The sequence below is a fragment of the Herpailurus yagouaroundi genome, unplaced genomic scaffold, assembly GCF_014898765.1.
Source record: "Herpailurus yagouaroundi ecotype Mexico unplaced genomic scaffold, PumYag 140, whole genome shotgun sequence".
Lineage (NCBI taxonomy): Eukaryota > Metazoa > Chordata > Mammalia > Carnivora > Felidae > Herpailurus > Herpailurus yagouaroundi.
This window is the reverse complement of record NW_024412395.1, coordinates 43,443,920-43,469,981: the sequence shown is the minus strand read 5'-3', so window position 1 is coordinate 43,469,981 and position 26,062 is coordinate 43,443,920. Positions and strand designations below refer to the sequence as shown.

Here is a 26,062-nt window from a genome sequence, read left to right as displayed (position 1 = left end):
AAATGAAAGAATACTCATTTTTCTGTAGTAGGAGGTCTTAAAATAGAATATTTGATCTCCTGATAATTTTTCCATTCGATTTTTAGGGAGACTAGTATAACTTGGGCCCTCTTCTGTAAGAAAAATAAATATTAGGCATGCTTGGATGAAATGTAGTACAGTCATTTCCTGGGGACTACAGGAACCTGTAAGCACTGAGCTCAGTCTCTAATCCCTGGGCCTTCCTTCCAGGGATGGAGAACAGAGGAACCTGGATATCAAGGCGACAAATGGGAGACCACTGCCTTTTTGGAGTGAAATGAATTGTAATATTTAAGTTTCTTCAAGTAAGATAAGTGGAAGGAATGAAGAGAAAAAAAATGGAAGAAATAAAGAGAAACCAGAGATTCTACCGCTATGGCACAAGCACTAAATTTCTCTCATTCTTTTAGGGACTTGTTGTCTAATCCTAATAGATGACCAACTTAATTCCACCATTTGTAATATGTCCTAAATAAAGCCTAAATTGCCTTTCCTCCCCTTCTCTTCACCATTTTTCTTATTTCTTCTCTCCTTAGTCATTTTTGCCCTAACTTCCTCTTTCTGTGCAATATCACTCAAATTCTCTATAAAATATTGTATTATTGTTTTATGTAGTCAAATGATCCAGCTCCAGGGGAGGAGAAATATGTTGCAGTAACTAGTTAGGGAATCAGTGGATCAGCCAGAAAATAACCAACCACAAGGGCTAGTCAGAATGATTAATGTGCAGAGTTCTAAGAAAGATAAAGAAAGCTATTGATCTGTCCTCACTGTTCAGGGAGTAAAACATTGTCAGGAAATGAAAATGAAACCAATAGGGAAGAATAGTTGTGCCTACCAAAAGTTTATAGACAGGGAATACCTAATACCTACCATAAGTTTATAAGATATTTGAAGGTTGCAAAAATTTACATTTAAGCCACAAGTCACTGACTGTATTTCTTCAATGCTGGAATTTTATAGAATTTTTTTGTCAACACTGCTGGGAATTTTTCATATTATTGGTTTTAATGATTTTCAGGCCTTGATGGGGACATAATATTTCATAAATCATTTGATAGTTATTAGTACTGTTCATCAACTAATTCTCCCTCTCTACCTAGTAAAGAATAGGATATCACCACCTGGCTCCCCTTTTACTGGGTGAGATGATAGGACTACTGACTACCTCTGGATAATGAATTGTAAGCAGAAATTATGTGCATCACTTCCAGACTATATTTTTTGCCCATTTTTCTAATTGATTTGTGTTCATACTATTGAAATTTGGGAGTTCTTTACATATTCTACATATAATATTTTTGTCAAATATATGGTTTGCAAATATTTTCTCCTTATGTGCAGCTTGTCTTCATCCCCTTAACAGCATCTTTCATAGGACAAAATGTATTAATTTGGGTGAAGTCCAATTTATGAATATTTTCTTTTATAGATTGTGCTTTCAATATCATGTCTAGAAATTCATCATAGACGCCCTAAGTCCTCAGGTTTTTCTCCTGGTTTTTTTCTCACATTTGTATAGCTTTATGTTTCACATTTAGATTTATGATTTATTTTGAATTAAGTTTGTATACACTCTGAGGTTTAGATTGAAATATTATTAATTTTTAACCTATAGCTGTCTAATTATTCAAGTACGCTGTTGAAAAGACCATCCTTTTTCCATTTAATAGCTTTTGCCCTTTGTCAGAATCCAGGTAGCTATACATGGTTTGGTCTTTCTCAGTCCTCTATTCTATATTTTTTCTCTCAAATTTGTATAGCTTTATGTTTTACATTTAGATTTATGTGTTCCATTGATCTATGTGTCTATCTGAAAAGAAATTTTAAAAACAAATCTATCTAAATGCTATATTCCTTCTTTTAGAATAATTTCCTTCAAACTGGAGGCTTGGTCTTTTAGAAAAGAAGAATGGAGTCTCTGGGAATTCCAGTTTGGTAGCTAAGAAAAAAAAATAAATGGATGGACAATTTAATATGGCCATAGATTTTATGAATATAAAATAGGAAGAAGCATAAGATACTTCCCATAAAAGAAACTCACAAGTGACAAGTGTCGAGTTTCTAAACATTTCAAGATTCAGTGCTTTAGGCCAACTCCAGAATGATGTCAAAAGTTTTAAGAACTATTTAAATAATGTTTTTTAAAAGACTATGTTAAAAATTATATTTTATATTATATACATATATTCTCTACACACACACACACACACACACACACACACACACACACACGCACACCCCTAAGTGTATTTCTCTTTTCTGTTTCTTTATTCCATTTCATATTTCAAAGATAGGAATTAAGAGGTCTGGGAACACACCAAATCCTGTTTAAAGATTTGCAGATTTGTAGTCAGTTGCAAAATGCCTGATTGCAGTTAATGACCTAAAGTGCTGCAATTTATTCCAGTTTTCAAATAAACTCAGCTGACATTTGTTTGAATAGCAAACTACAGCAAACAAGAGTCTCACAGGCATTATTGAGACGTAATGAACAATGAAAAAAAATCAAAATTGTAGGCCAATTGCATGACATTTTCTGTGGAGGGGGTGGACTTAAACCCTTTGAGATTATGTGATTTTCCTACGGTGTGTCTGGATCTGTTCTCATCCATGATTAACACATTGGAATCTCTTTCTACTAAACAACAATATAAAATAGGTGTTTCATGAATTCTTTGAAGATTAAGTTGATGATAATCTCTTCTGTAACACTCATATTAAAAATCTACAAAACAAAATTCTTCTGCAAATTAGAAATAGATGTTCTCCTTAGAAATTAACTCCCATTTATTCTATTCCAGCTAATTCCTTTTAACTTTCCTAAGAATTTTATTCTCTGATTCTATGCAAATAGAAAATAAAATACCAACCAAAATTGTAGCCTGGGGAGAAGTTACGAACTCTTAAGAGAAAACATCCTCTTTTGGGTAGGGCTAAGGCTACAGATGGTGGAAGAGGGACAAGGTTAGGGTGGAGGCTAGATATTAACATAACAACAACCATAAAGTGCCTATTTTAAGGGGAAAGGGGAAGTGAAAGATATCCAAACCTAGAAATATTAGCTATTCTTTTTTTTTTTTTTTTTTAACGTTTATTTATTTTTGAGACAGGGACAGAGCATGAACGGGGGAGGGTCAGAGAGAGAGGGAGACACAGAATCTGAAACAGGCTCCAGGCTCTGAGCAGTCAGCACAGAGCCCGACGCGGGACTTGAACTCAGGGACCGCGAGATCGTAACCTGAGCCGAAGTCGGACGCTTAACCGACTGAGCCACCCAGACGCCCCAATATTAGCTATTCTTAATCCATATTATCTTCACATCTCATAACTCATGGAAAAATCTTGATGACTTAAACCTTTACTAATTTTGAATATCAAATGCTTTCAGAGCATCAGTAAAATTGTTTTGATGAAATGATCCGTTTTGACACTGCCATGTCTGTATCAGAGGCCAACTGCTACCCCCTGCTTTGCCTCTTCTGAGCACATTTGTGGGAAGCATTTTTAAAGGGCAACTACAGTGAGTCAAGCATGTTGTCTTCATAATTGCACATCTGTGGTATCTTTGCGGGCTTTTCTATTAATAACATTATATGTTATCTATAAGCAGGACATTGGAATTGTGCTGATTTCATTAGCCCTTGTCATATGGCTTCTTTTAGGGTTTTTAAAAGTGAACAGCTGTTTTTCACAAACATTTATTAAATAATTATGATTCAAAAATTTAGCTTCAAAATCTAAAACTTTGCTTAAGTTTTACTTGGCAACAGCAGTGGGCATGAATTATTCAAGATGTGATATGTGACAGGTGCAATGTGCTGATAAAATGTCCTTTTTATTTCTACTATTAGGGTAGAAAATTATTAATCCCCCCAGAATACTAATCAAAAGAAAGAAGGGCTTCAAATATTTATGCTAATGACTTATTAGAATTAAATTGCATTTTCAAAATTAGATGGAATCCTAAATTAACTAAAATTAGTCCTTTTAGATGAACTAGGGCAACCAGAACAAAATTACTTCTGTTACTTTAAAACCCACTACATTTCTAAGCCCTCAATAAATACACTCTGTACTTCCCTGATGTATTGTGTCTCCGCCAAAATTCATCTACCCTCCTCTTCAATGTCTGTTGCTATTTTGATTGCTCATCAGATGTCTCCTTGAACCTCAAATAGCTGCACCATACGTAAGGTTCTAGAAGGATAGCTAAGAACACAGGTCCTATTGAATAACATTAGAGAATACTAATAATTAACTGGATCAACTCTTTTGTTCTTTATCCATGAACAACAATACATTTTGGTGGTTTAGGATAAACATGTTGTTCAGGTTAATCCACGAGAGTAAAAGGAACAGATCACTATTTTATCTGGAAGGTGAAAAATCACCAATCATTTTAAGAATAAGCGAGTTACTCCTGACAAAACACACATTCCAATCTTACTTCTCAGCTCTATCATGTAGGATGAGAGTAAAGAAAAGAATATAAAAGAAATGCTTCCAAAAAGTACTTCCCAGCAATAAAGAGACTCAAACTAACAACAGCTTCCTAGTCATCATACCCAACAGATCGCCCCTCTTCCTGCCATCCAGGAATAGCTATCATTTCTTATAATGTGTCTAGCTTAAACAGGGAGGTTTGCATTTTATTTTATATATTTTAACGTTTATTTACCTTTTAGAGAGAGACTAGAGTGTGAGCAGGGGAGGGACAGAGAGAGAGGGAGACACAGAATCTGAAGCAGGCTCCAGGCTCTGGGCTGTCAGCACAGAGCCCGATGTGGGGCTTGAACACACGAACTGTGAGATTATGACCTGAGCCACAGTCAGATGACTGAGCCACCCAGGCACCTCCGCATTTTAAATTCCTTTTCAACAACTCTTTAGTCATGAGAGAGTAAAATTTATAATGCTAATTGGTGCATAAGATTATCATATATTGTTTTTATGTCACCAAATAACAAAGATGAGCATTCATATTATATATTTGAAAAAGTCCAAAGTACTTAGTTTTTGATGTAGTTGGAAGAAAACAATAAGATGGATGGTTTTTAATCTTAAAATTTACCATGTCATATAAAAACTACTTCAAATTTAGTCCTATATTTAAAATATATAATAAAGCTTCAGAAAGAAAATGATTACATGATTTTTTTCATTAAAAAAGGTAATTCATACAGAATAACATACCACTAAACATTAAAAAAGGCAAATAAATAATACAATGGTTTGACATAAAATATGAACAGTTAGCTCACTGTTCATATGAAAAAAATTAAAACATATGCAAAGATGTTCCATTTCACCAATAATTTTAAAAATGTAAATTAAAATAAGATTTATTTTTCGTCTATAAGATTAGCAAAAAAAAAAATCTAAAAGCTTAATGATTTACTCCAGCAAGGGTTTGAGGGAAATAAGCACTCTCATACACCGTTCATAAAAGTATGAATTACCAAAACATTTTATAAAGTCAATTTTACAATCTCTATCAAAATTTAAATGCCTGCTGTTCTTGGTACATAAGTTCCACTGCTAGACATTCACCTTACTTAGGGGTGCCTGGGTGGCTTTGATGGTTAAGCGTCCAACACTTGGTTTCCGCTCAGAACATGATCTCAAGATTAGTGAGTTGGAGCCCAGCATCAGGCTCTGCACTGACAGCGTGGAGCCTGCTTGGGATTCTTTCTCTTCCTCTCTCTCTGCCCCTCCCCTGTTCATGTGCTCGCTCGCGCTCTCTCTCTCTCTCTCCAAATAAATAAATACACTTTTCAAATAAAATTGTAAAAAGTTATTTTGAAAAAACACCTATGTTGAAATGTACACATATCCTAGAAACACATTACAAAATATTTTTATCCTCACCAAATAGTACATAAATCCAGTATACCTACAGCCTCTTAGAATACTTTCCCTTTCTTTAAAAAAAAAAAAAAAAAAAAAAAAAAGCCCCACACTCAAATTATCATATAATATGCCTAGTTTGGGCACAGGCCAGCAGTTGAAAAGATAGAAATAAATTACTTTTAGATTCTTATTGTTTTCCTGATGACACACAAATTATGCTGCTGTTTATCTTTCAGGCTGCAGCTGTTGCTGGCTCTGCATCACTGTTTACTATAATTGCTGTCTTCAGATCTCATTCTGACCCATATCCCATTATAGGATATGCCCAGGCCAGATGAGCCATTTCAGAAATCGACAGCACTCACGAATGTTTGCAAAACCGTGGCTTTACAAATCTCTTTTCCAATAGCATGAAAATTATTTCCTATACCTTCCGGCTCAGCAAAAATCCTCACCTGGCTGTTTCTCGCCATTCAGCATCCTCACCTTCACGCCAGCAAATCTCATCCAGTTCTGTGAAAAGGTCATGAGGAATGTGTTCCTCATCATCATCCTCAGTTCCAAGAATAAACTGTACTCGTTGTGATGGCGTGTCTAGAGAAAACCAGAGATGTGAGTATGCATTACCACGACTTCAAGCTTAAAATTTCCTGGTCACCCAACTCCAACACCACTCCAGACACACCTCCCTGCCCTCCCCCTGCAACACTCATCCATGGTAGATTTGGTAAATTAAAACTAAATTTAGCATTACCTGAAGTCTAGTATAATTTGGGAGTAAAAATATGTAAAATGTAGATACATTATATATATATATATATTCAAAATAATGTTATATATATATTCAATATATATTCAATATATATTCAATATATATTCAATATATATATTCAAAATAATATTAAATGTTATGATTATTTTTGGATTGTTTACAGCATTAATCATAGAAACTATTTCTATATTTCCCTCACACACACATACATGCATTTTCTCTCATCATATATGCTATACTTTATGGGAATATTTAGAACAGGCTATGATAAAATTCACTTATACTAAAACTATGCTGAATGTAATTCACCATGAACTCCTCTGTGAGGCTCTTTTTTAGTCACACCTTTGTCCCTTCCCGAACCCTGACAACCACTAATCTGGTCTCCACTGCTATGGTTTTACCATTTCCAGAATGCTATCTAAACAGAAACTAAATCCAAAATCATCTGAGTGCGATATCATCTACTGGTGGTGTTTGCTTAAACATTCAAAGATCTCTCAACCATGACTACGATGCGAGTCACTACGTTTTTTGTACGGGAGTAAAATAATGTGTGGTTTGGACACAAGACACACAGTCTCAAAGGTGTACATGGTGTTCCCGGAAAGAACATGTTGTTCACAATTTGAGGGTCTCTGGAGAAGGGACCTACATCATTTGGCAGACGTAGATTGACAGTGTTTTCTACAAGGCTTCCAGTCGGCCTTAGTTGGCCTTAGAGTTTCCAGTTCGGTTAAGATAACTGGATCTAGACCCTGTTTCTAGACGCACTGCATGAGGACAGTTAGTCCAATCTGATCTGTTTGCCCATGCTACCCACGAAGTGGCATTTACTCATTCCACTGTGCGACCGCTACAGAAAAGGGGGTAGGGAAGACATCCAAAGGTGTTGTTAGGGTTTTTGTGTGGGAGATGAAGGCACTGAGAACATCCTTGCATTTCTGATAAACTTCTTAAGTTCAAAAGCAATGATAATACAAACAATGGGCAGAGTCACCTAGCAGAGAATGGCAGGACAGCAGTCAATTATACTTATGGATCTTGTCACAGATTGGGAGAGACACATGAAAGTATCTTTCTTTATGAGGAATACTCCAGGAGAAGTTCTGGAAGATCATTAAATTCACTTCCATGCGGTACCATTAAACGTGTTCATCTCCAGAAACTATACCTTCACCTTCTTTCCACCCTACTCACACCCAGACCTTTTGTTGGAAAGGGTAAGAAGTAAAAATGAAAAGGGAATTTTCACAAAATTTATAAAAATTTATGCCTTCCACTTGAATTCATTTGGGCCACTTCAGGGAGACTTGGCAAGCAGTATACTCAACCAAGTGGTGATTATACTTATTATTTAGGACCGTGTCAAACCGACAAGAATATCTAAGTGCCTAAACCAGAATTAAGTACTGAATTCCCGAGGCCTCCTGTTAGCTGGACTACCACTCAGAGAGTGTACCAATCAGGATGGACTAAGGTTGCTATAAGGGAAAAGGGATGATATATCACATCCAGAAATGGTCTTGGTGGAATCTTGGATAGTCAAAGCAAGGTTATTAATCCCTTTCTTCCTGATCACTATCCACAAAGTGGCTGAGAGTAAATTATCCCTTTCTGGGGGAAGCCACATTCAGTGACCAAACTGCCTTCGCTAATATGTAGTACGTGGACTAGGAGGAAAGGAGGAAGGCAGAGTCAGAAGTCTTTTCATTTTGATTTTTGAAGATGTCCTTCCAACATTTAACAATAACAGATGCCGGTGGGTAATAGGGACTGTGGAAGGTCCACTGGATTTTTGAGTGAATTTGGGGATAAAATAAAGCATGTTATCTAACTTCAAATGATTCAAAAAGCTGAAAACATAACACAGTTTAGTTTCAAGGGCCACAATGGCGTATCTAGAATCAACTGATCAGAGTGGAAGAGCAACACGATAACCTCAGATTAAAGACATCTGCTGACCTCTTATCAAGATAACATCTCCTAAATTCTAGCCCGGTTTCCATGTAAGGGCTACAGGACTTTCCCAGGGCTGCAGGCTGACTACAAGAATTTACCTAAAATTCTTTGGTGAGTGTTTCATTCTTTAGCAGGTCATTTATATCAGCATGATAAACCCAATCCAGTACGGTAGGAGTCCAATATTAATTGGTGCCTAATCTGTGGTTTCCCCTTGAATTTGTCTCTTTTAGGGAAATCTTCATGACAGGGTCAAAGCTCTCTTGTAGCAGACAAGATCTACTGCAGAAAGTTCCAAGAACTCTTACTTCCACCTCCAAATGATCTGAAGTTGGCATGGCAGACCGTAAGAGGAATCTGAGCTAAACAACAGCTCAACTATTGCCATTCTCCTGTAACCAGCATTGCATGACCCACTTTACCCATTTCCCAAGAAAGCCAGCCAACATTCTCATGATTTGCCTGATTTGTGTACACAGGGCTGATGAATTTCCCTCTCATGCTCAGTGTAAGTACATAAGTCTGAAACTATTGTCTGAAAGGAAATGCAAATTTGTTGTGCCAATTGCCACAATTGGACAGACCTGAGACTGACTAGAAGATTGTCAAGGAAGTCCCCTTGCCCAAAGGAGGGTTGGTACCAACCATTTAGGCAGCTGTTTTAAAATTTATTCCCTGGTTCTCAGCCTACAACTATCCTCTCACACTGCCCCAATTCCTCCTTTAAACAGTCAATAAAGTAAAGGAATATTTATTGCTCCACTGATTTACAATTTGATCAGCAAGTTTGCTACCAATCCCAATGGACTTCTCTCAATCCATTAGTCATCCCATGAATCAGCTCTGATGTTCTCCTCCTTCGTCCTCCAAACATCCATGTCTCTGTCAGCATCCCTTCCTCATTGCCAAAACTGTCAAGAACTGTGAAGGGTGTCAGCATTTACCCTGACATTTTATGGATGCTGGCAAAAGACAGGAGACTCCTAGAGACAAAACATAGTTTATCACTCACAACAATAGCATTCATCAGATTAAAATCATTTGTACTGGTACTCCAACCACAATTCCCATAGGAGAATGTGCAAAGAGCCAAGAGATGCTGCATAAACAATGGGTTGTGTTACAAGAGGGGGCCAATGTTATGGGACCCAACTCTTTCCTAAGGGACAGTAAGCCTCCCTGACCTCTGTCTCATAGGAAGACATAATGTTTACTAAACTGGACAGTAAAGAGAGATACTATCTCTATCTTCCAAGTCTGTTCACTATACTGACATCCTTGAAAAGAAAGGCACAAAGGCAGTCAATGCCTCTGCTCACAAGATATAAAGGAACATGGCCACGAATATGGTTGTGGGGAGACAATTCTCCAAGGATCTGTCACTCTCAGAAAACATCTTTGGAGTCTGTCTTGCTAAATTGAAACTAGGCCTTATAAACCTTCTTACCATCTTTATACCTCTTAATATTCCCAACTTTATTTATCCATTCTTTAATTTACTCTCTAAGGATTATATATATAAAAAAAAAAAAAGGATGCCTAGGGATTTTGCCTTCATCATTTCCTCTTTGGTTTATATTTTTAAAAGATTATCTGATTATTTACCTAGAGATCTTTACTAGGTTGCTGGACACAAAATCAAAATATAAAAACCACTCTATTCCTATATTGCAGTAAAAATTATTTAAAAATCTAGTAGAAAAAAATTCCATTTACTTTAGAAGCAAAATACAAGGCTATCTAGGAATGAATTAAAAAATATGTAATACATTCATAATGAAAACTATAAAACTTTATTAAATGATATAAAAGTAGACCTAAATAAATGAATGAATATATACTAATGAGAAGCCTCATAGTGGAAAACTATCTCATAAATTCAATGTTATTCCAAAAAAACATTTGGTATTTTCAAATATTTTTGTAAAACACAAAAGAACGAGTAAATCTGTAACAAACGCATAGTAATTACTGAATTCTATAATATTAAATATTTCACTTGTGAAAGTAAACCAACTAATCAGTTATTTAAAAGATTAGGTTACAATGATCACAATTGAGAGGATTTCAGAAGTCAGAAGTGAAAATATACATATAATACAAAAGATAGCATCATACCTTCTGAGTAATAAATAAATGTTTGTGGTGAGGAATTGCCTATCTCATTAGCTTTGTCTTCTGCCACTCTTTCCCTTGTTATTCCAGTCAGGGTACATTAGCTTTCTTTCAGATTCTTAAAAATACCATGCTCCTTTCCATGACGGGGTCATTGCACACACTGTTTCCTCTAGCTCTCCTATGTATCGTTCAGCATCTACTTCGATGTGATATACTTCAGCAAGCCTACCTAAACAGCTTTGCAAAATACACGCAGAAACGCGCATATAAGCACATTCGTATGCAAACAATTAAGTTAGTCATCTGTTTTCCGAATTCATAGCACTCTGTACTTGTAGTTACACTTATCTTGATCACAATTTTAAATTTGTTGCACAATAATAAATTAAATATTTTAAATTGTCAAAATTAGTCTCTTGGAAAAAAGTAGGAACAAGTCCTAAGAGAAAAAATTATGCATGCAAAAATGCTTTTCAAACTATAAAGCATTATATGAGTATTATTGATGATGATTGATGCTAGTGGTGTGTTATAATGATAATATAGGTCTATCAAAATAGATTTAGAGTTTAAAACAGGAAGAATGAGAAAATAATAGTGCCATTGATTAAAAGAGCTATAACATGGATGGACCTTGAACGCATTATGCTAAGTGAAATAAGTCAGAGAGAGAAAGATAAATCCTGTATGCTCTCACTTGTGGAATCAAAACAAAAAACAAACACACACACACAAACACACACACACACACACACACACACACACACACACACACACACAAAGAGATTTGTGGTTACCAGGGGCAGGGGGGTGGGGACTAGGGGAACTGGAAGAAGGTGGTTGAAAGGTATAAACTTCCAGTTATAAGATGAATAAGTACCAGGCATGTAATGTACAACATGATGACTATAGTTAACACTCCTGTATGATGTTTAAGAAAGTTGTTATGAGAGTAGATCCTAAGTGTTCTTAGCACAAGGGGAATTATTTTTTCTCTTTTTATTGTTATCTGCATGAGATGATGGAGGGTGGGTGTTGATTAACCTATGGTGGTAATCATTTTACAATATATGTAAATCAAACCATCATGTTATATACATTAAACTTACACAGTGATGTATGTCAATTATTTCTAAAAAAAGAAAAATGGAAAAAGAGGGTTGTCAAAATGAGAACCTGTATTACAAGCAGAGAGCTCAAAAAAAAAAAAACAACTTTCAGATACGCTGAATTTGAAGGGACTCTGGGACAAACATACAAAGATGGTCATAGGGCAGTTGGAGGTTTGATTGTGGAAAAAAGGGCAGGGTCAGTGGTAGAGACATGGGTGGCATTTAACCAGAGAAGTCATATGATTATAATGAATGAGTACTCAAAAATGAAAGAAGAGTAGAGACAGAAAGAGACTCAACATCAGGGGAGTAATCAGCTTAAAAATTTGGAAGGAAAAGGAGTTAACAGAAGAATCAGAAAAGGAATAGACAGATATGTAAAAGAATTGACACATTAAGCAAATATATTTAATGGATACCTTCCATAGGTCAGGTACTATTTAAGGAGTGAATTACACTGATATAAACAGAAAAAAAATCTCTGCCCTCATAGAGAGTAGAGCTGATGGAGAGATAATATAACATAAGCCATGTTTGAAAAGGATTTCAAAAGAATAAGAAGTCAATAATGTCAGATGCTATAGAATCAATGATGAGAACTAAGTAGCAGCTACAGGATTTGGCTAGTTGAATGTTCAATAGCACTGCAATTCCAGAGTACATATATTATCAGAAATAAACAGGTTGTTTCCATTTGGAATAGAGATTATATTTTCAACGAATTGTTAGTTAAGGAAATCAAACTTACATAGTTACACTTCCAGAGGAAAACCACTAATAGAATAGTAATTGTAAACAAGCAAGTTCCCCAGCAAAGTTTCATCTTTTTATTATTACCTATGTTACTTATATTGTTTTAATTACTCACATATTAATACCAGGTTCTAAAGTACAGTTTTCCTAATAATGAATGAAAATATTCTCCTTTCTGTAGGCTTTGTTTCCAAGTTCACTATTTTTCAGGCACTTTCTGGAGAATAGTCAACAGATATGTCAAGAAATGTATTTTTCATAACAATATAACAAGTAAAATGACAGAAGTGAATTGTAAAATTTGCATTTTACATACATGACCTTAATGTCATGAAGACTGCAAGCCTCTTGCACTATGACATTTAGCTCAAGGGAGCAGATTCACAATATGAAATGTTTACCATTATGCATTTCTGAATTACTTTATCCTTGTTTTTTCCTCTTTATCCTTGTGTACTTTAGGTAAATCAATATTCAGATAATCTATCTTATGAAATTATGAAATAATGACCACTTTGATGTTTCTGTTTCAAATTCATGTCCAGTCTCTGCAGATCAATATTTTCCTTCATTTGAACTTTAAAATTTTACTCATGTTTTTTAATATTACATACAGTCTGCTCATTTAGATTCCTACATTTACTTCATTTACATAATTGAAATAATGTATTTATTGCTATTAATGATAATTTGCTCATTCTGTTATAGGGTAACAGATTAATAAAATAATATTTCAGCTGAAGCACCAAGAGCGAATATATATTTCTCTCCAAAGAGGATATAAGAATACATGCAGAATTTATAAACCATGTTCCTGAAAACCTACTTATCTAACTCCTCACCCACAGTAAGGCTATAAAAGGTCATAAGTTGAAAACAGTAGACACGTTTTGGAGAGGACTTTTTCAGAGAAAGCTGTAATGTGAGTTCCACGTCTCCTTGCTCCCCTACAAAGGCAGGGAAGAGGGGTATCTACCCCTTCCTCGAGCAAAGTGAGTAGACCTCCAAGGGCATCAGAAGGGCTTGATATATCCCCTGCAATGAACTGGGGTATGATTTCTGCCTGAGAAACACAGTCTGCCTAGCTGCTGATGGCTGAGATTGCTGCTTTAGTAACATACTCTTCCAGTATTATCAAGCCAATGGGAGTATGTATATTTTCTGTGAATCATATATGGGCCACACATGAGAGAGACAGACAGAAGGAGAGAGAGAGAGAATGTGGAATGTGGACTTATCTTTGATCCTGTCCAAGAGGCTGCCTTGAAGCAGAGACAAGACTTTAGCAGAGAGGATCTGTTACCATAGCTGAATGCCTAGGGGATTAGGAGGAATAAGCAATAAGGCAGAAGAGAGTGCAGGTGAGAGACCCTCCAGGGGACAATGAGTAAATTCAAATCCTTATTAAGCCTAGAGTGTGTGAAATCAGCTTGCAATAGTACGAGTTAAGTAAGAACTTTCCTGCCCAACCCCCTTAGGTTTTCTCATTTCCTATGATCCAAATCTGAAAGGATCAGAAACCAAAGTCAGGACTATGAATGAACATCTGAAAGAAGAAGTTCAAGGTAGGAGAAAAGAAAAAAGCAATTACATCCTCTTTCCTCAACTGCAGCAGGCCTGGGCAAGACAAGGGGGAAAAGCCTTAGGGTTAAAGCAAGTTCAAATTTTTCACTATTACATGAGACTAAATATTTTAATTACTGATTAGAGGACTTTGAGTTACCTAAAAGTGACTAGAAAAGCTGAGGAGTCCACCAGAGTTTTCACTGGAGAGCAGAATAACAATCAGACCCACTGAGTAAATATAAAGAGATGGTGCAAGATAGAAGTACTTTATGATTAAATCTGACATGTAGTATTCATTCAATGTAACAGTTACAAAAATCATACAAATGATCATACTTCTTTCATATTCATAAATGGGTGATTAACCTTTAAACCCTATGTTTTACTGACACAGTTGACTACGTTGAGACTATAAAGAGAGAGAAAAAAAACAAAACAGATTTTTAATTTATTAGTATCTTCTATGGGCCAGCCATTTTCATTTACTATCTCTTCTATGCCTTACAATAACCCAGTTGAAAGGGCACTGGTATTAATCTTAAAATACAGCGTAGGGGCGCCTGGGTGGCTCAGTCAGTTAAGCGTCCAACTTTGGTTCATGTCATGATCTCACAGTTCAAGTCCTGCATTGGGCTCTGTGCTGACAGCTCAAGTCTGGAGCCTGCTTTGGATTCTGTGCCTCCCTCTCTCTCTGTCCCTCCCCCACTTGCTCACATGCACATGCTCTCTCTCTCAAAAATATAATCATTAAAAAAATTTTTTAGGTGCACCTTGGTGGCTTAGAAGGTTAAGGGTCCAACTTGGGCCAGGTCATGATCTCACGGTTCATGAGTTCGAGCCCTGCATCAGGCTCTGTGCTGACAGCTCAGAACCTCAAGCCTGCTTCAGATTCTGTCTCTCTCTCTTTCTGTCTGTCTGTCTCTCTTTCTCTCCCCTCCCCCACTCACCCTCTGTCTCTTTCTCTGTCTCTCAAAAAATGAGTAAACATTAATAAAAATTTTAAAAATAATCAGTGCAAATAATGAAGGAGGTTGAAAACCGGTGCGTTCATGTTCATGAATAGGAGGATTCAATATTGTCAAGATGTCAGTTCTTCCCAACATGATCGATACATTCAAAGCAATCCCAATTGAAATCCCAGAAAGCTATTTTATGGACATCATCAAACTGATTCTAAAGTTTATATGAAGAGACAAATGATATTAGCCAACATAACACTGAAAAATAAGAATAGTTAGAGGATTGACGCTACCTGACTTCCATGCTTACAAGGAAGCGACAGTAATCAGACAGTGTGATATTGGCAAAAGAATAGACAAATAGATCAATGGAAAAGAATAGAGATCCCAGAGATAAACCCCCATATATATATAGTCAACTAATCTTTGACAAATAAGCAAAGGCAATATAATGGAGCAAAGATAGCCTCTTCAACAAATGGTTGCTAGCACAACTGGATATCGCATGCAAAAACATGAATCTAGACATAGACCTTATGTCCTTCATAAAAATTAACTAAAAATGGATCATATTCCTAAATGTAAAACACAAATCTGTAAAATTCCTAGAAGACAACACAGGAGAAAACCTAGATGACGTCTGGTATGATGGTGCCTTTTTAAGATACAACACCAAAGACTATCCGTGAAATAAAGAATTGATAAGCTGGAATTCATTAAAATTAAAAATTTCCAGCTTTGTAGGAGAGGCTAAAGTCTGGGATTGTGATGGCTCCCGCTTTGGTTTTCTTCTTCAACATTACTTTGGTTCTTTGGGGTCTTTTATGGTTCCACACAAATTTTAGAATTGTTCGTTCTAGCTTTGAGAAGAATGCTGGTGCAATATTGATTGGGATTGCACTGAATGTGTAGACTGCTCGGGTAGTGTTGACATTTTAACAATATTTATTCTTCCAATCCATGAGCATGGAATGTTTTTCCATTTCTTTATATCTTCTTCAATTTCCTTCATAAGCTTTCTATAGTTTTCAGCATACAGATCTTTTACATCTTTGGTTAGGTCTATTCCTAGGTATTTTATGGTTCTTCGTGCATTTGTAAATGGGATAAGTTTCTTTATTTCTCTTTCTGTTGCTTCATTATTGGTGTATAAAAATGCGGGGCGCCTGGGTGGCGCAGTCGGTTAAGCGTCCGACTTCAGCCAGGTCACGATCTCGCGGTTCGTGAGTTTGAGCCCCGCGTCGGGCTCTGGGCTGATGGCTCAGAGCCTGGAGCCTGTTTCTGATTCTGTGTGTCTCCCTCTCTCTATGCCCCTCCCCCGTTCATGCTCTGTCTCTCTCTGTCCCAAAAAAAAATAAATAAATAAACGTTAAAAATGCAACCGATTTCTGTACACTGATTTTGTACCCTGCGACTTTGCTGAATTCATGTATCAGTTCTAGCAGACTTTTTGTGGAGTCTGCTGGGTTTTCCATGTAGAGTATCATGCCCTCTGTGAAAAGTGAAAGTTTGACTTCATCTTTGCCAATTTTGATGACTTTGATTTCATTTTGTTGTCTGATTCCTGATGCTAGGACTTCCAACACTGTGTTAAACAACAGCAGTGAGAGTGGACATCCCTGTCGTGTTCCTGATCTCAGAGGGAAAGCTCTCAGGTTTTCCTCATTGAAGATGATATTAGCTGTGGGCTTTTCATAAATGGTTTTTATGATATTTAAGTATGTTCCTTCTATCCCGAATTTCTTGAGGGTTGTTATTAAGAAAGGATACTGTATTTTGTCTTTTTCTTCATCGATTGACAGGATTATATGGTTCTTATCCTTTCTTTTATTAATGTGATATATAACATTGATTTGAAAATATTGAATCAGCCCTGCAGCCCAGGAATGAATCTCACTTGATCATGGTGAATAATTCAGTAAGTTTTGATGCTTAAGTCATAAGTATTCAGGAATACAATATGCTATTTTGCCAACTTCCTTCTTCCAGAGTAGCTTACTGGGGAGACGACCATCTCTTTCCTTCATCTCTTTTTATGTGATTTAACCAGGGGATTCTTCAGTGTGTACTTGAAGAAAATGTGTATTCTATTTTTCTTGGATGGAATGTTTTATATATATCTTTTAGAACCAAGTATTCTGAAGTATGCTTCAAGTAAAAAAAAAAAAACTGTCCTTGTTAAAAAAAAAAAGAAAAAAATGAATTAAATAAATAAATAAAAATTAAATTAAAAATTTCCAAAAAAAATATTTTAAAATTAAATTAAATTTAAAATTTCTGCTCTATGAAAGATAATGTCAAGAGGAAAACAAGACAAGCTGCAGATTATGAGAAAATATTTGCAAAAGACACATCTGATAAAGGGCTGTGATCCAAACTACACAAAGAACATTTAAAATTAAACAATAAAAAAATAAACAGCCCACTTTTTAAAATGGGCCAAAGACAGAAGACATGAACAGATATTTCTCCAAAGAAGACATCCAGATGGCCAACAGACACATGAAAAGATGTTCAACATCACTCATCATCAGGAAAATGTCAATTAAAACTATAATGAGATATCACTTCACACCTGTCAGAATGGCTAAACTAAAACACATGAGAAACAACAGGTGTTGGTGAGGATGTGGTGGAAAAAAAAGAACCCTCTTACACTGTTGGTGGGAATGCAAACTGGTGCAGACACTCTGCACCTTTGGAGGGTCCTCAGAGAGTTAAAAATAGAACAATCCTATGATCCAGCAATCACACTACTAGGTATTTACTCAAAACACACAAAAAACACTAATTCAAAGGGATACATGAGCCCCTATGTTCATAGCAGCATTGTTTACAATAGCCAATTTACGGGAGAAACTCAAGTATCAAACAACAGATGAATAGATAAAGAAAAAGTGATATCTCTGCAATGGAATATTATTCATCGATACAAAGGAATGAAGTCTTGCCATTTGCAATGACATGGATAAAGCTTGAAAGTATAGTGTCAAGCAAATAAGTCAGAGAAAGAAAAATCCCATATGATTTCAGTCATATGTGGAATTGAAGAAACAAAACAAATGGGCAAAGGCCAAAGAGAGAGAGAGAGAGAGAGAGAGAGAGAGAGAGAGAGAGAGAGAGACCAAGAAACAGACTCTTAACTATGGAAAACAAAGTGATGTCTCCCAGAGGGGAGGCAGGTGGAGAGATGGGTGAAATAGGGGATGGGGATTAAGGAGGGTACTTGTGATGAGCACTGGGTGATGTACGGAATTGTTAAAATACTGTATCATACACTTGAAACTAATTTAACACTGTATGTTAACTTTACTGGAATTTATTTATTTTGTTTTGTTTTGTTTTGTTTTGTTTTAATATGAAATTTATTGTTAAATTGGATTCCATATAACACCCAGTGCTCATCCCAACAGGTGCCCTCCTCAATACCCATCACCCACCCTCCCCTCCCTCCCACCCCCCATCAACCCTCAGTTTGTTCTCAGTTTTTAAGAATCTCTTATGTTTTGGCTCCCTCCCTCTCTAACCTTTTTTTTTCCTTCCCCTCCCCCATGGTCTTCTGTTAAGTTTCTCAGGATCCACATAAGAGTGAAAACATATGGTATCTGTCTTTCTCTGTATGACTTATTTCACTTAGCATAACACTCTCCAGTTCCATCCACGTTGCTACAAAAGGCCATATTTCATTCTTTCTCATTGCCATGTAATATTCCATTGTGTATATAAACCACAATTTCTTTATCCATTCATCAGTTGATGGACATTTAGGCTCTTTCCATAATTTGGCTATTGTTGAAAGTGCTGCTGTAAACATTGGGGTACAAGTGCCCCTATGCATGAAACTTAATTTAAAAAGAATATAAATGAATGAATGAATAAACAAATAAACATAGGCAAAGACCTTAACATAAGCCTCACCAAATAAGATAAACAGATAGCAAATAAGCAGATACAAAGACTCTCCACGTCATATGTCATCAGGGAAATGTAAACTAAAACAAGATACCATTATGCATCTATTAAAATGGCCAAAACACTGAATGGTGCTTGGGACCAACACCAAATGTTGGCAACAATGTGGAGCAATCAGAACTCTCACACATTGCTGGTGCGAATGCAGAATGGTGCTGCCGCTTAGAAGACAGTTTGGTGGTTTCTTAGAAAACGAAACATATTTTTACCATACTATCCAGCAATCACACTCCTTAGAATTCACTCAAAGGAAGTGGAAACACGTCCACACAAAAACCTGTACACAGATGTTTTTAGCAGCTTTGTTCATTAAGTGCCCTGACTTTGAAGAAACCAAGATGTTCTTCAGTAGGTGAATGGATAAATAAACTGTAGTACATCCAGACAATGAAATATGATTCAGTGCTAAAAAGAAATAATCTATCAAGATATGAAAAGACATGAAGGAAATGCAAATTCTATGATTAAATGAAAGATGCCCAGGGGTGTCTAGGTGGCTCAGCCAGCTGGGTGTCCAACTTCAGCTCAGATTATGATCTCATGGTCTGTGAGTTCAAGCCCCGTATCAGGCTCTGTGCCATCAGCTCAGAGCCTGGAGCCTGCTTAGGGTTCTGTGTCTCCTTCGCTCTCTGACCCTCCCCTGCTCATGCTGTCTGTCTTTTTTCTCAAAAATAAACATTAAAAAAAATTTAATAATAAAATAAATGAAAGAAGCCCATCTGAAAAGGCTACATTAGTGTCTAATTCCAACTACATGACATTCTGGAAAAAGCAAAAACTATGGAGAGAATAAAATATTTAATGGTTCGCAGAGGATAGGAGGGGGAATGAATAGGTTGAGCACAGAGGATTTTAGGGCATTAAAAATACTCTGCATGATATTATAATGATGCATATATGTCATTATGCATTTGTCCAAACCCACAGAATTTACAACACCAAGAGTGAGCCCTAAAGTAAACTATTGGACTTAGGGCGATTATGATATGTTTATGTAGGCCCTTTTTTTTTTTTTTTTTCACCCCCTTTTTTCAAAAAAAAAAAAAAAAAAAAAAAAAAATATATATATATATATATATATATATATATATATATATATACACCATTCTTGTGGGTGATGTTGTTAGGGAGGCTATACACGTGTAGGGGTAGGGGATATATGGAAAATCTCTATAACTTCCTCTCCATTTTGTTCTAAACCTAAGACTGCTCTAAAAAATAAAGTCTTAAAAACTAGGGCACCTCAGTTTTTAAATGTTATTGTTCACACCAGTCTGCACCCAAATCTTATGCAGGATTTTATGTATTCAAGAAGAAGGAGAAAAAAGAAAGTATGTTTATATAGCATATTTGCTTCAGGCATTCTTTCTTTTTTACAATGTTAATAATGTGAGGTTTGGTTTTGTTACCAAATATTTTAGGAAGTTTGTCAAACTAAATTTTACAGCAAAATGAACAATAATTGAGTCAATAGCCAAGTCTGGTGCTTCACTACCTCTTCAAAGGAAGATGCCAATTTCCTGGATGGAACATGAATATTTATTTTGAAATGAGACTGATGAATTCCTATAAATATCAAATGTACTTAAGAAAATCAACGGTGTAATATATACATTTCCAATCCAGTGTATCTTAAAAAAGAAACTGGTACTGCCTTTTTCTCAAAAGTGTACTATCTGGGTGATAGTTTCTAACATCTACTAAACCAAATCTTATCAATATCAAATGAAATACTTCTAATCTGCCGGTTATCTTAGTGGCTGGTTGTTTTGGACCAAAAAAAAAAAAAATCAGTACTTTGAATAGCCATTAAAAAAACATCATAAATTGCAATTTTAGAGTTACACTAAGAAATCAATTAAGTCTTTCTGTTAGACCCACCCAGTGTGAGCAGATACAGCCATTTTGTATTGCATGACACCTGTTCTAACTACTCACTCACTTGTCAGCAATCACATCCCAGAGTAGCCATGCCTCAACATTGGTACTATGTTCCTCTTGTTTTTGAATCATTTTTGTCTCATCACTGTTTTCAATGACTTTTTTCAGTTTACTCTGCATCAGTAATCTGGGGATCTATAGTATCATGCATCCAGCCCCAAAACTCAATTGTTGTGCACATGAACTGTACATCTTTCCCCTCATAAATCATCAGGATCACTCACCACACACTTTAAAACACTAGTCATAAAAAAAAAAAAAACAAGAGGACAGTTATGAATAAAGAGAATTTGAAAGTCTGAGGTTGGGTACCAAGTATTTAAAAGACTTCTCTAAGACACAATGGTAACAGCAATAGTATAGAAAATGATGATTTATTAAAGTAAGATCATCTACTCAAGGACAAAAGTATTTTATGTGGGTTCAAAATAACCTATAACTTCCTGTAGCCCGTTTTTCATTCTTTAAAGCATAAGTGATTGTACAGGTATTAGGGAATTCTCACAAAAGTCTTTTCATGATTATCCTACCAACATATTTTTAACACCTTAAAGAGGGGCTCAGGTTATGTTTCAATATGGCAAATGTTCAAATGTTTTAAGGACTATTCTTTTAATGTCTATGTACCTTACAATTGCATGACATAAATCATGGAAATTACAGTACTATAAAAATCAGAAAGATGTTTCTAGGCATAAATATTTGTCTTATGTTGATAGATATTTTATTTATTTTTAAGATGGTAACTGAGGACATAGAGCATTATGATACAAACTGTAGCCAAGAATATGGTGGATCAAAATAAGGGGCTATTTTTATAGTTACTAACATATATAATGGATATAAATAATAGCATAGATAAATTGCAATTAGGAATAATGGTCTTAGTAGTGTTTCTGGAATCTGCAAGACAGATCAAAAGACACCATTAGAACAATGAAAAGGTAAGCCATAAATGTGAGAAGGTATTTGAGGTATGTAAAAGCACCACAGGACTTACATTGCTAATATATAAAGAAACTCTACAAATCAATGGGAAAAAAAATCCAGTAAAAAAATTCTCAATTAAATTTAAAATTTATTAATTTAATTTTAATTAAGTTTAAAAATTTTAAAGCACTAAAGTTGGATAGGCACTTCACAGAAGAGGCTATCCAAATGCCAAAGAGCATATGCAAAGTTGTTCAATCATATCAGTATTCAAGAAATGTGAATTAAAACAACATGGTATTATACACCTTACCAGAATGACTAATGTTAAGATAATGCCAAGTGTTGACAAGAATGGAAAATGACATAAACCCTCATACTTTTCCGGTGGAAGTATAAATATGCACCCCACTTTGGAAAAGTATTTGGCATTATCTACTCAAATTGAAAATACGCATACCAGGGCACCTGGGTGGCTCAGTTGGTTAAGTGTCTGACTTCAGCTCAGGTCATGATCTCACAGCTCATGAGTTCAAGCCCTACATCGGGCTCTGTGCTGACAGCTCAGAGCCTGGAACCTTCTTTGGATTCTGTATCTCCCTCTCTCTCTGCCCCTCCCCTGCTCACGCTCTCTCTCTCTCAAAAACAAATAAACATTTAAAAAAGTTTTAAGAAAGAAAGAAAGTATACATACCCTACAGTTCAACAATAAGTTCTAGGTATGAGAAATACATGTGTGTACCAAGAGATATGTAAAAATGTTCAAAGCAACAAAAGTAGCTTCAAAATGTAAATGATCCAAATGTCAATCAGTAGAATGCACAGCATATACAAGTAAACAGATACTACACAAAAATGAAAATTAATAAACTAAAACTATGGCCAAAAACATTGGTGAATCCCACAAAAACAATATTGAGCAATAGAGAAAGACAGAAACAAATATCTCCTATATGACTTCATTTATATGAAGTTCAAAAACTGCCAAAACACCCAGTATAACAAGACAAGCTCGTGATCCTTTTGGGGAGGAGAGGTAGATAGTGACTGGAGGGATCACTAAGAGAGGTTTGTGGAATGCTAGCCAAGATGGCAGTTACATGTTGATGATCATTCACTGAGTTGTACATTTATGTGTCCACACTTTAACACTCTTAAATATTTCTTATACATTATAATAAAATGATTTTTTAAATATTAATACTGTTATATAACAGCCGAGAGTTAAATAGGAACAGAAAGTCATTACCCATCACAAAATAGCTTTCTGAAGTCATGTTTTCTATATTTGCTTTCTTATTTCCTGAAGCATATGCACAATTTACTATATAAAACTAGAAAAATCCTAGGCTTAATTCCATGGTTGTGCTAATTTCTATAGTACATTTGTGTCCCATATTTTACCCAAGCATTTTATACAGCCTATGGTTTTTAGATGTATTTCTACTGCTTATAGATTAACTAATTATAATTGATCTACCTCCTATCATCTTTCCTGTTATGTTCTTTGTTGGGAGGCTAAGAAACAAATCAACATTAAAGTGTTCTGAATTTCCCTTGTTGTCTTCATTCTTTCACTGACTTCAGGTTTATGCTTCAAATTTATCATTTTTAAACAACCCATTCATGTTCCTGGTTGAAAATATAATTTCAAGGCACCCGGGTGGTTCAGCTGGTTAAGCAGCTGATTTTGGCTCAGGTCATGATCTCACTGTTTGTGAGTTCAAGCCCAGCGTCGGGCTCTGTGCTGAGAGCCTGGAGCCTGTTTTGAATTCTGTGTCTCCCTCTCTCTCTGCTCCTCCCCAATTCACGCTCTGCCTCTGTCTCTCTCTCAAAACTAAACACTAAAAATTGAAAAAAAAAATATATATATATATAACACATACATACATATATAATTTCAAAGTACAAAAGGTAAATATAAGAGACTACATGAAAAATAACAAGATGCCAGATTTTAGCAGTTTTCTAATATCAGAATTGATTGTAACAGGAAGGAGAATAATCATCACATTCTTACACAAACTATCATGTTTATTACGTGCAGTAACAAAAGTAGGTTGAACTTATTTGCCAGCATCAAAAGTGTTTTCTATAATCAAAGCATCACCACCACCACTACCACAAAGCTGAAAAGATGGGTCTATCTTTGGACTCACCTAGGAATCACAATTCAATCATCAGATCTGGCAGACTAGAACGAACCATTGCAGGTCTGTGATATATGCATAATCTCTTCTGGCGACAGTAAAGGCCTGTTCACTTGTATCTGGATGCAGCACTAACACAACCGGGTCCCTAACAACACTGCCTTACACAACTAGGTCATATAATAAAGTGGGATCTGGCTGATGTTTCTCATACAGTTTGGTGACAAAAATTTCTTAAGAGTGCCAAAATTCAAACATTTACCCCAAAATCTTTTTATTAAATTGATGTTTGCTCCAGAAATATGAGATAAATTATCACATGTCTCCACAGATCCATACTCCAATTTACAACCTAAACTTCCAGGTTCCTGGAAGCAGAGGGGGACCTATGCTCCCTCGCATTCTCCTTTATCCTATATCACTTTGGAAACTGAATTCTGAAGAATTTTCAGGCACCTGTAAGAACGTCTTCAAAATATTTTCTTTGAAATCCTTTCAAGTAAAATAAATATTTTTTTAATATTTATTTTTATTTTTATTTTTGAGAGAAAGAGACAGAGATGAAGAGAGAGTGGGAGCACGGGAGGGACAGAAAGAGAGGGAGACACAGAATCCGAAGCAGGCTCCAGGCTCTGAGCTGCCATTACAGAGCCTGATGCGGGGCTTGAATTCACGGACTGCAAGATCATGACCTGAGCTGAAGTCAGACGCTTAACTGACTGAGCCACCCAGATGCCCCTAAAATAAATATTCTTAATAAATATTCTCAGAAATTTTCTATGAAGCCTTCAGCATAGTAATCTCATATATGCTCACAGATATATCAAAGCAGAATATCAAAGCCCAAATCAAGTGGGATGGTGTTTATAACATGGATATGACTGGGTACTTGATTATCAAGGCACCTGAACTGACTGTGGGTTAGGAATAAAGACAGATGATTGGTCCTGAAGAAGCTGAAAAAAAAAAAGTGGAATCTAGGAAGTTCTACTGCTTAGAGACCACCAGGGTGCCAAACATTTGTCCCTGATAAAACAGATCTTAGGTCTAAATGTCAACAGAGATACTCAGATGGTTGGGGGAGGAAGGAAGTAGGTGGCATCCAAAAATAGTGGCTGACACATCAGAGGGAGAATCTGGGCCACCTGACTAATTTCCAGTTTTACCAAATAAAGAGGCAGAAGCTTCTTCAGATCAATGGTTCTTGATCCTAGCTGGATATTAAATCACCTGGGATACTTTTTAAAGAATAACAGTGCCTAAGGAAATATCCAATATTAATTGAAATCTTTGAGGGTGGGGCCCAGCATCAATATTTTTTAAAGCTCCTCAGATGATTCTACTGTATAACAGGGTTTGACAAGGAACACTCTAGAGCTTTATTTGTCAACTTGTAGTGTGTATATCAGTTATCTAAGTATATTATTAATGTACAGATTCTGATTCGAAAGGTCTGGGGTAGGGCCTGAGATTCTGCATTTCTAACAAGCTCCCATGTGATGCTAATATCACTAGTTCATGGGCCACACTTGAAATAGCAAAATTTCTAGAACAGTGGATCTGAAGCTTGGCTGCACATTAGAATTATCTGGGGGTACTTCAACCAAATACCTACATTTAGGCCCCACCCCCAGAGATCCTGATGGGTATGGGGCTTGACCATCAATATGTTCTGAAAACTCCTAAGTGTAGTCAATGTTGAGAACAACTGTTGTGAAAAACTGACATACTGCATTAAGCCCTAAGAAAAAAAAATGATGTCAGAAGCAGGGGGAACAAGTTTATTTATGTTTATTTAGTAAGTATTTCTCAGGTGATGTGAATATATTGTCTCAAATACTAGAAGATGAAAGCTCGAAGTAACCATTAAAGTTTAGCCCAACATATATAATCCATTCTCAGAATCTAAGAGAGAATCTGTATATAAGCAGGTGGAGGATTGAATAAGAAAAA

General features: G+C 35.9%; 1 protein-coding gene across 7 annotated transcripts in view; it reads right to left on the bottom strand.

Annotated features, from left to right (window-relative positions):
* Window positions 1–26,062, bottom strand: part of SLC4A10 (solute carrier family 4 member 10) — a 297,084-nt gene that overhangs the window by 131,132 nt on the left and 139,890 nt on the right. For all 7 annotated transcript variants that reach the window (XM_040475187.1, XM_040475186.1, XM_040475188.1 and 4 more), the window contains exon 4: window positions 6,330–6,468. In XM_040475187.1, the coding sequence (XP_040331121.1) occupies window positions 6,330–6,468 (139 nt within the window). The remainder of the gene's footprint in view (window positions 1–6,329; window positions 6,469–26,062) is intronic.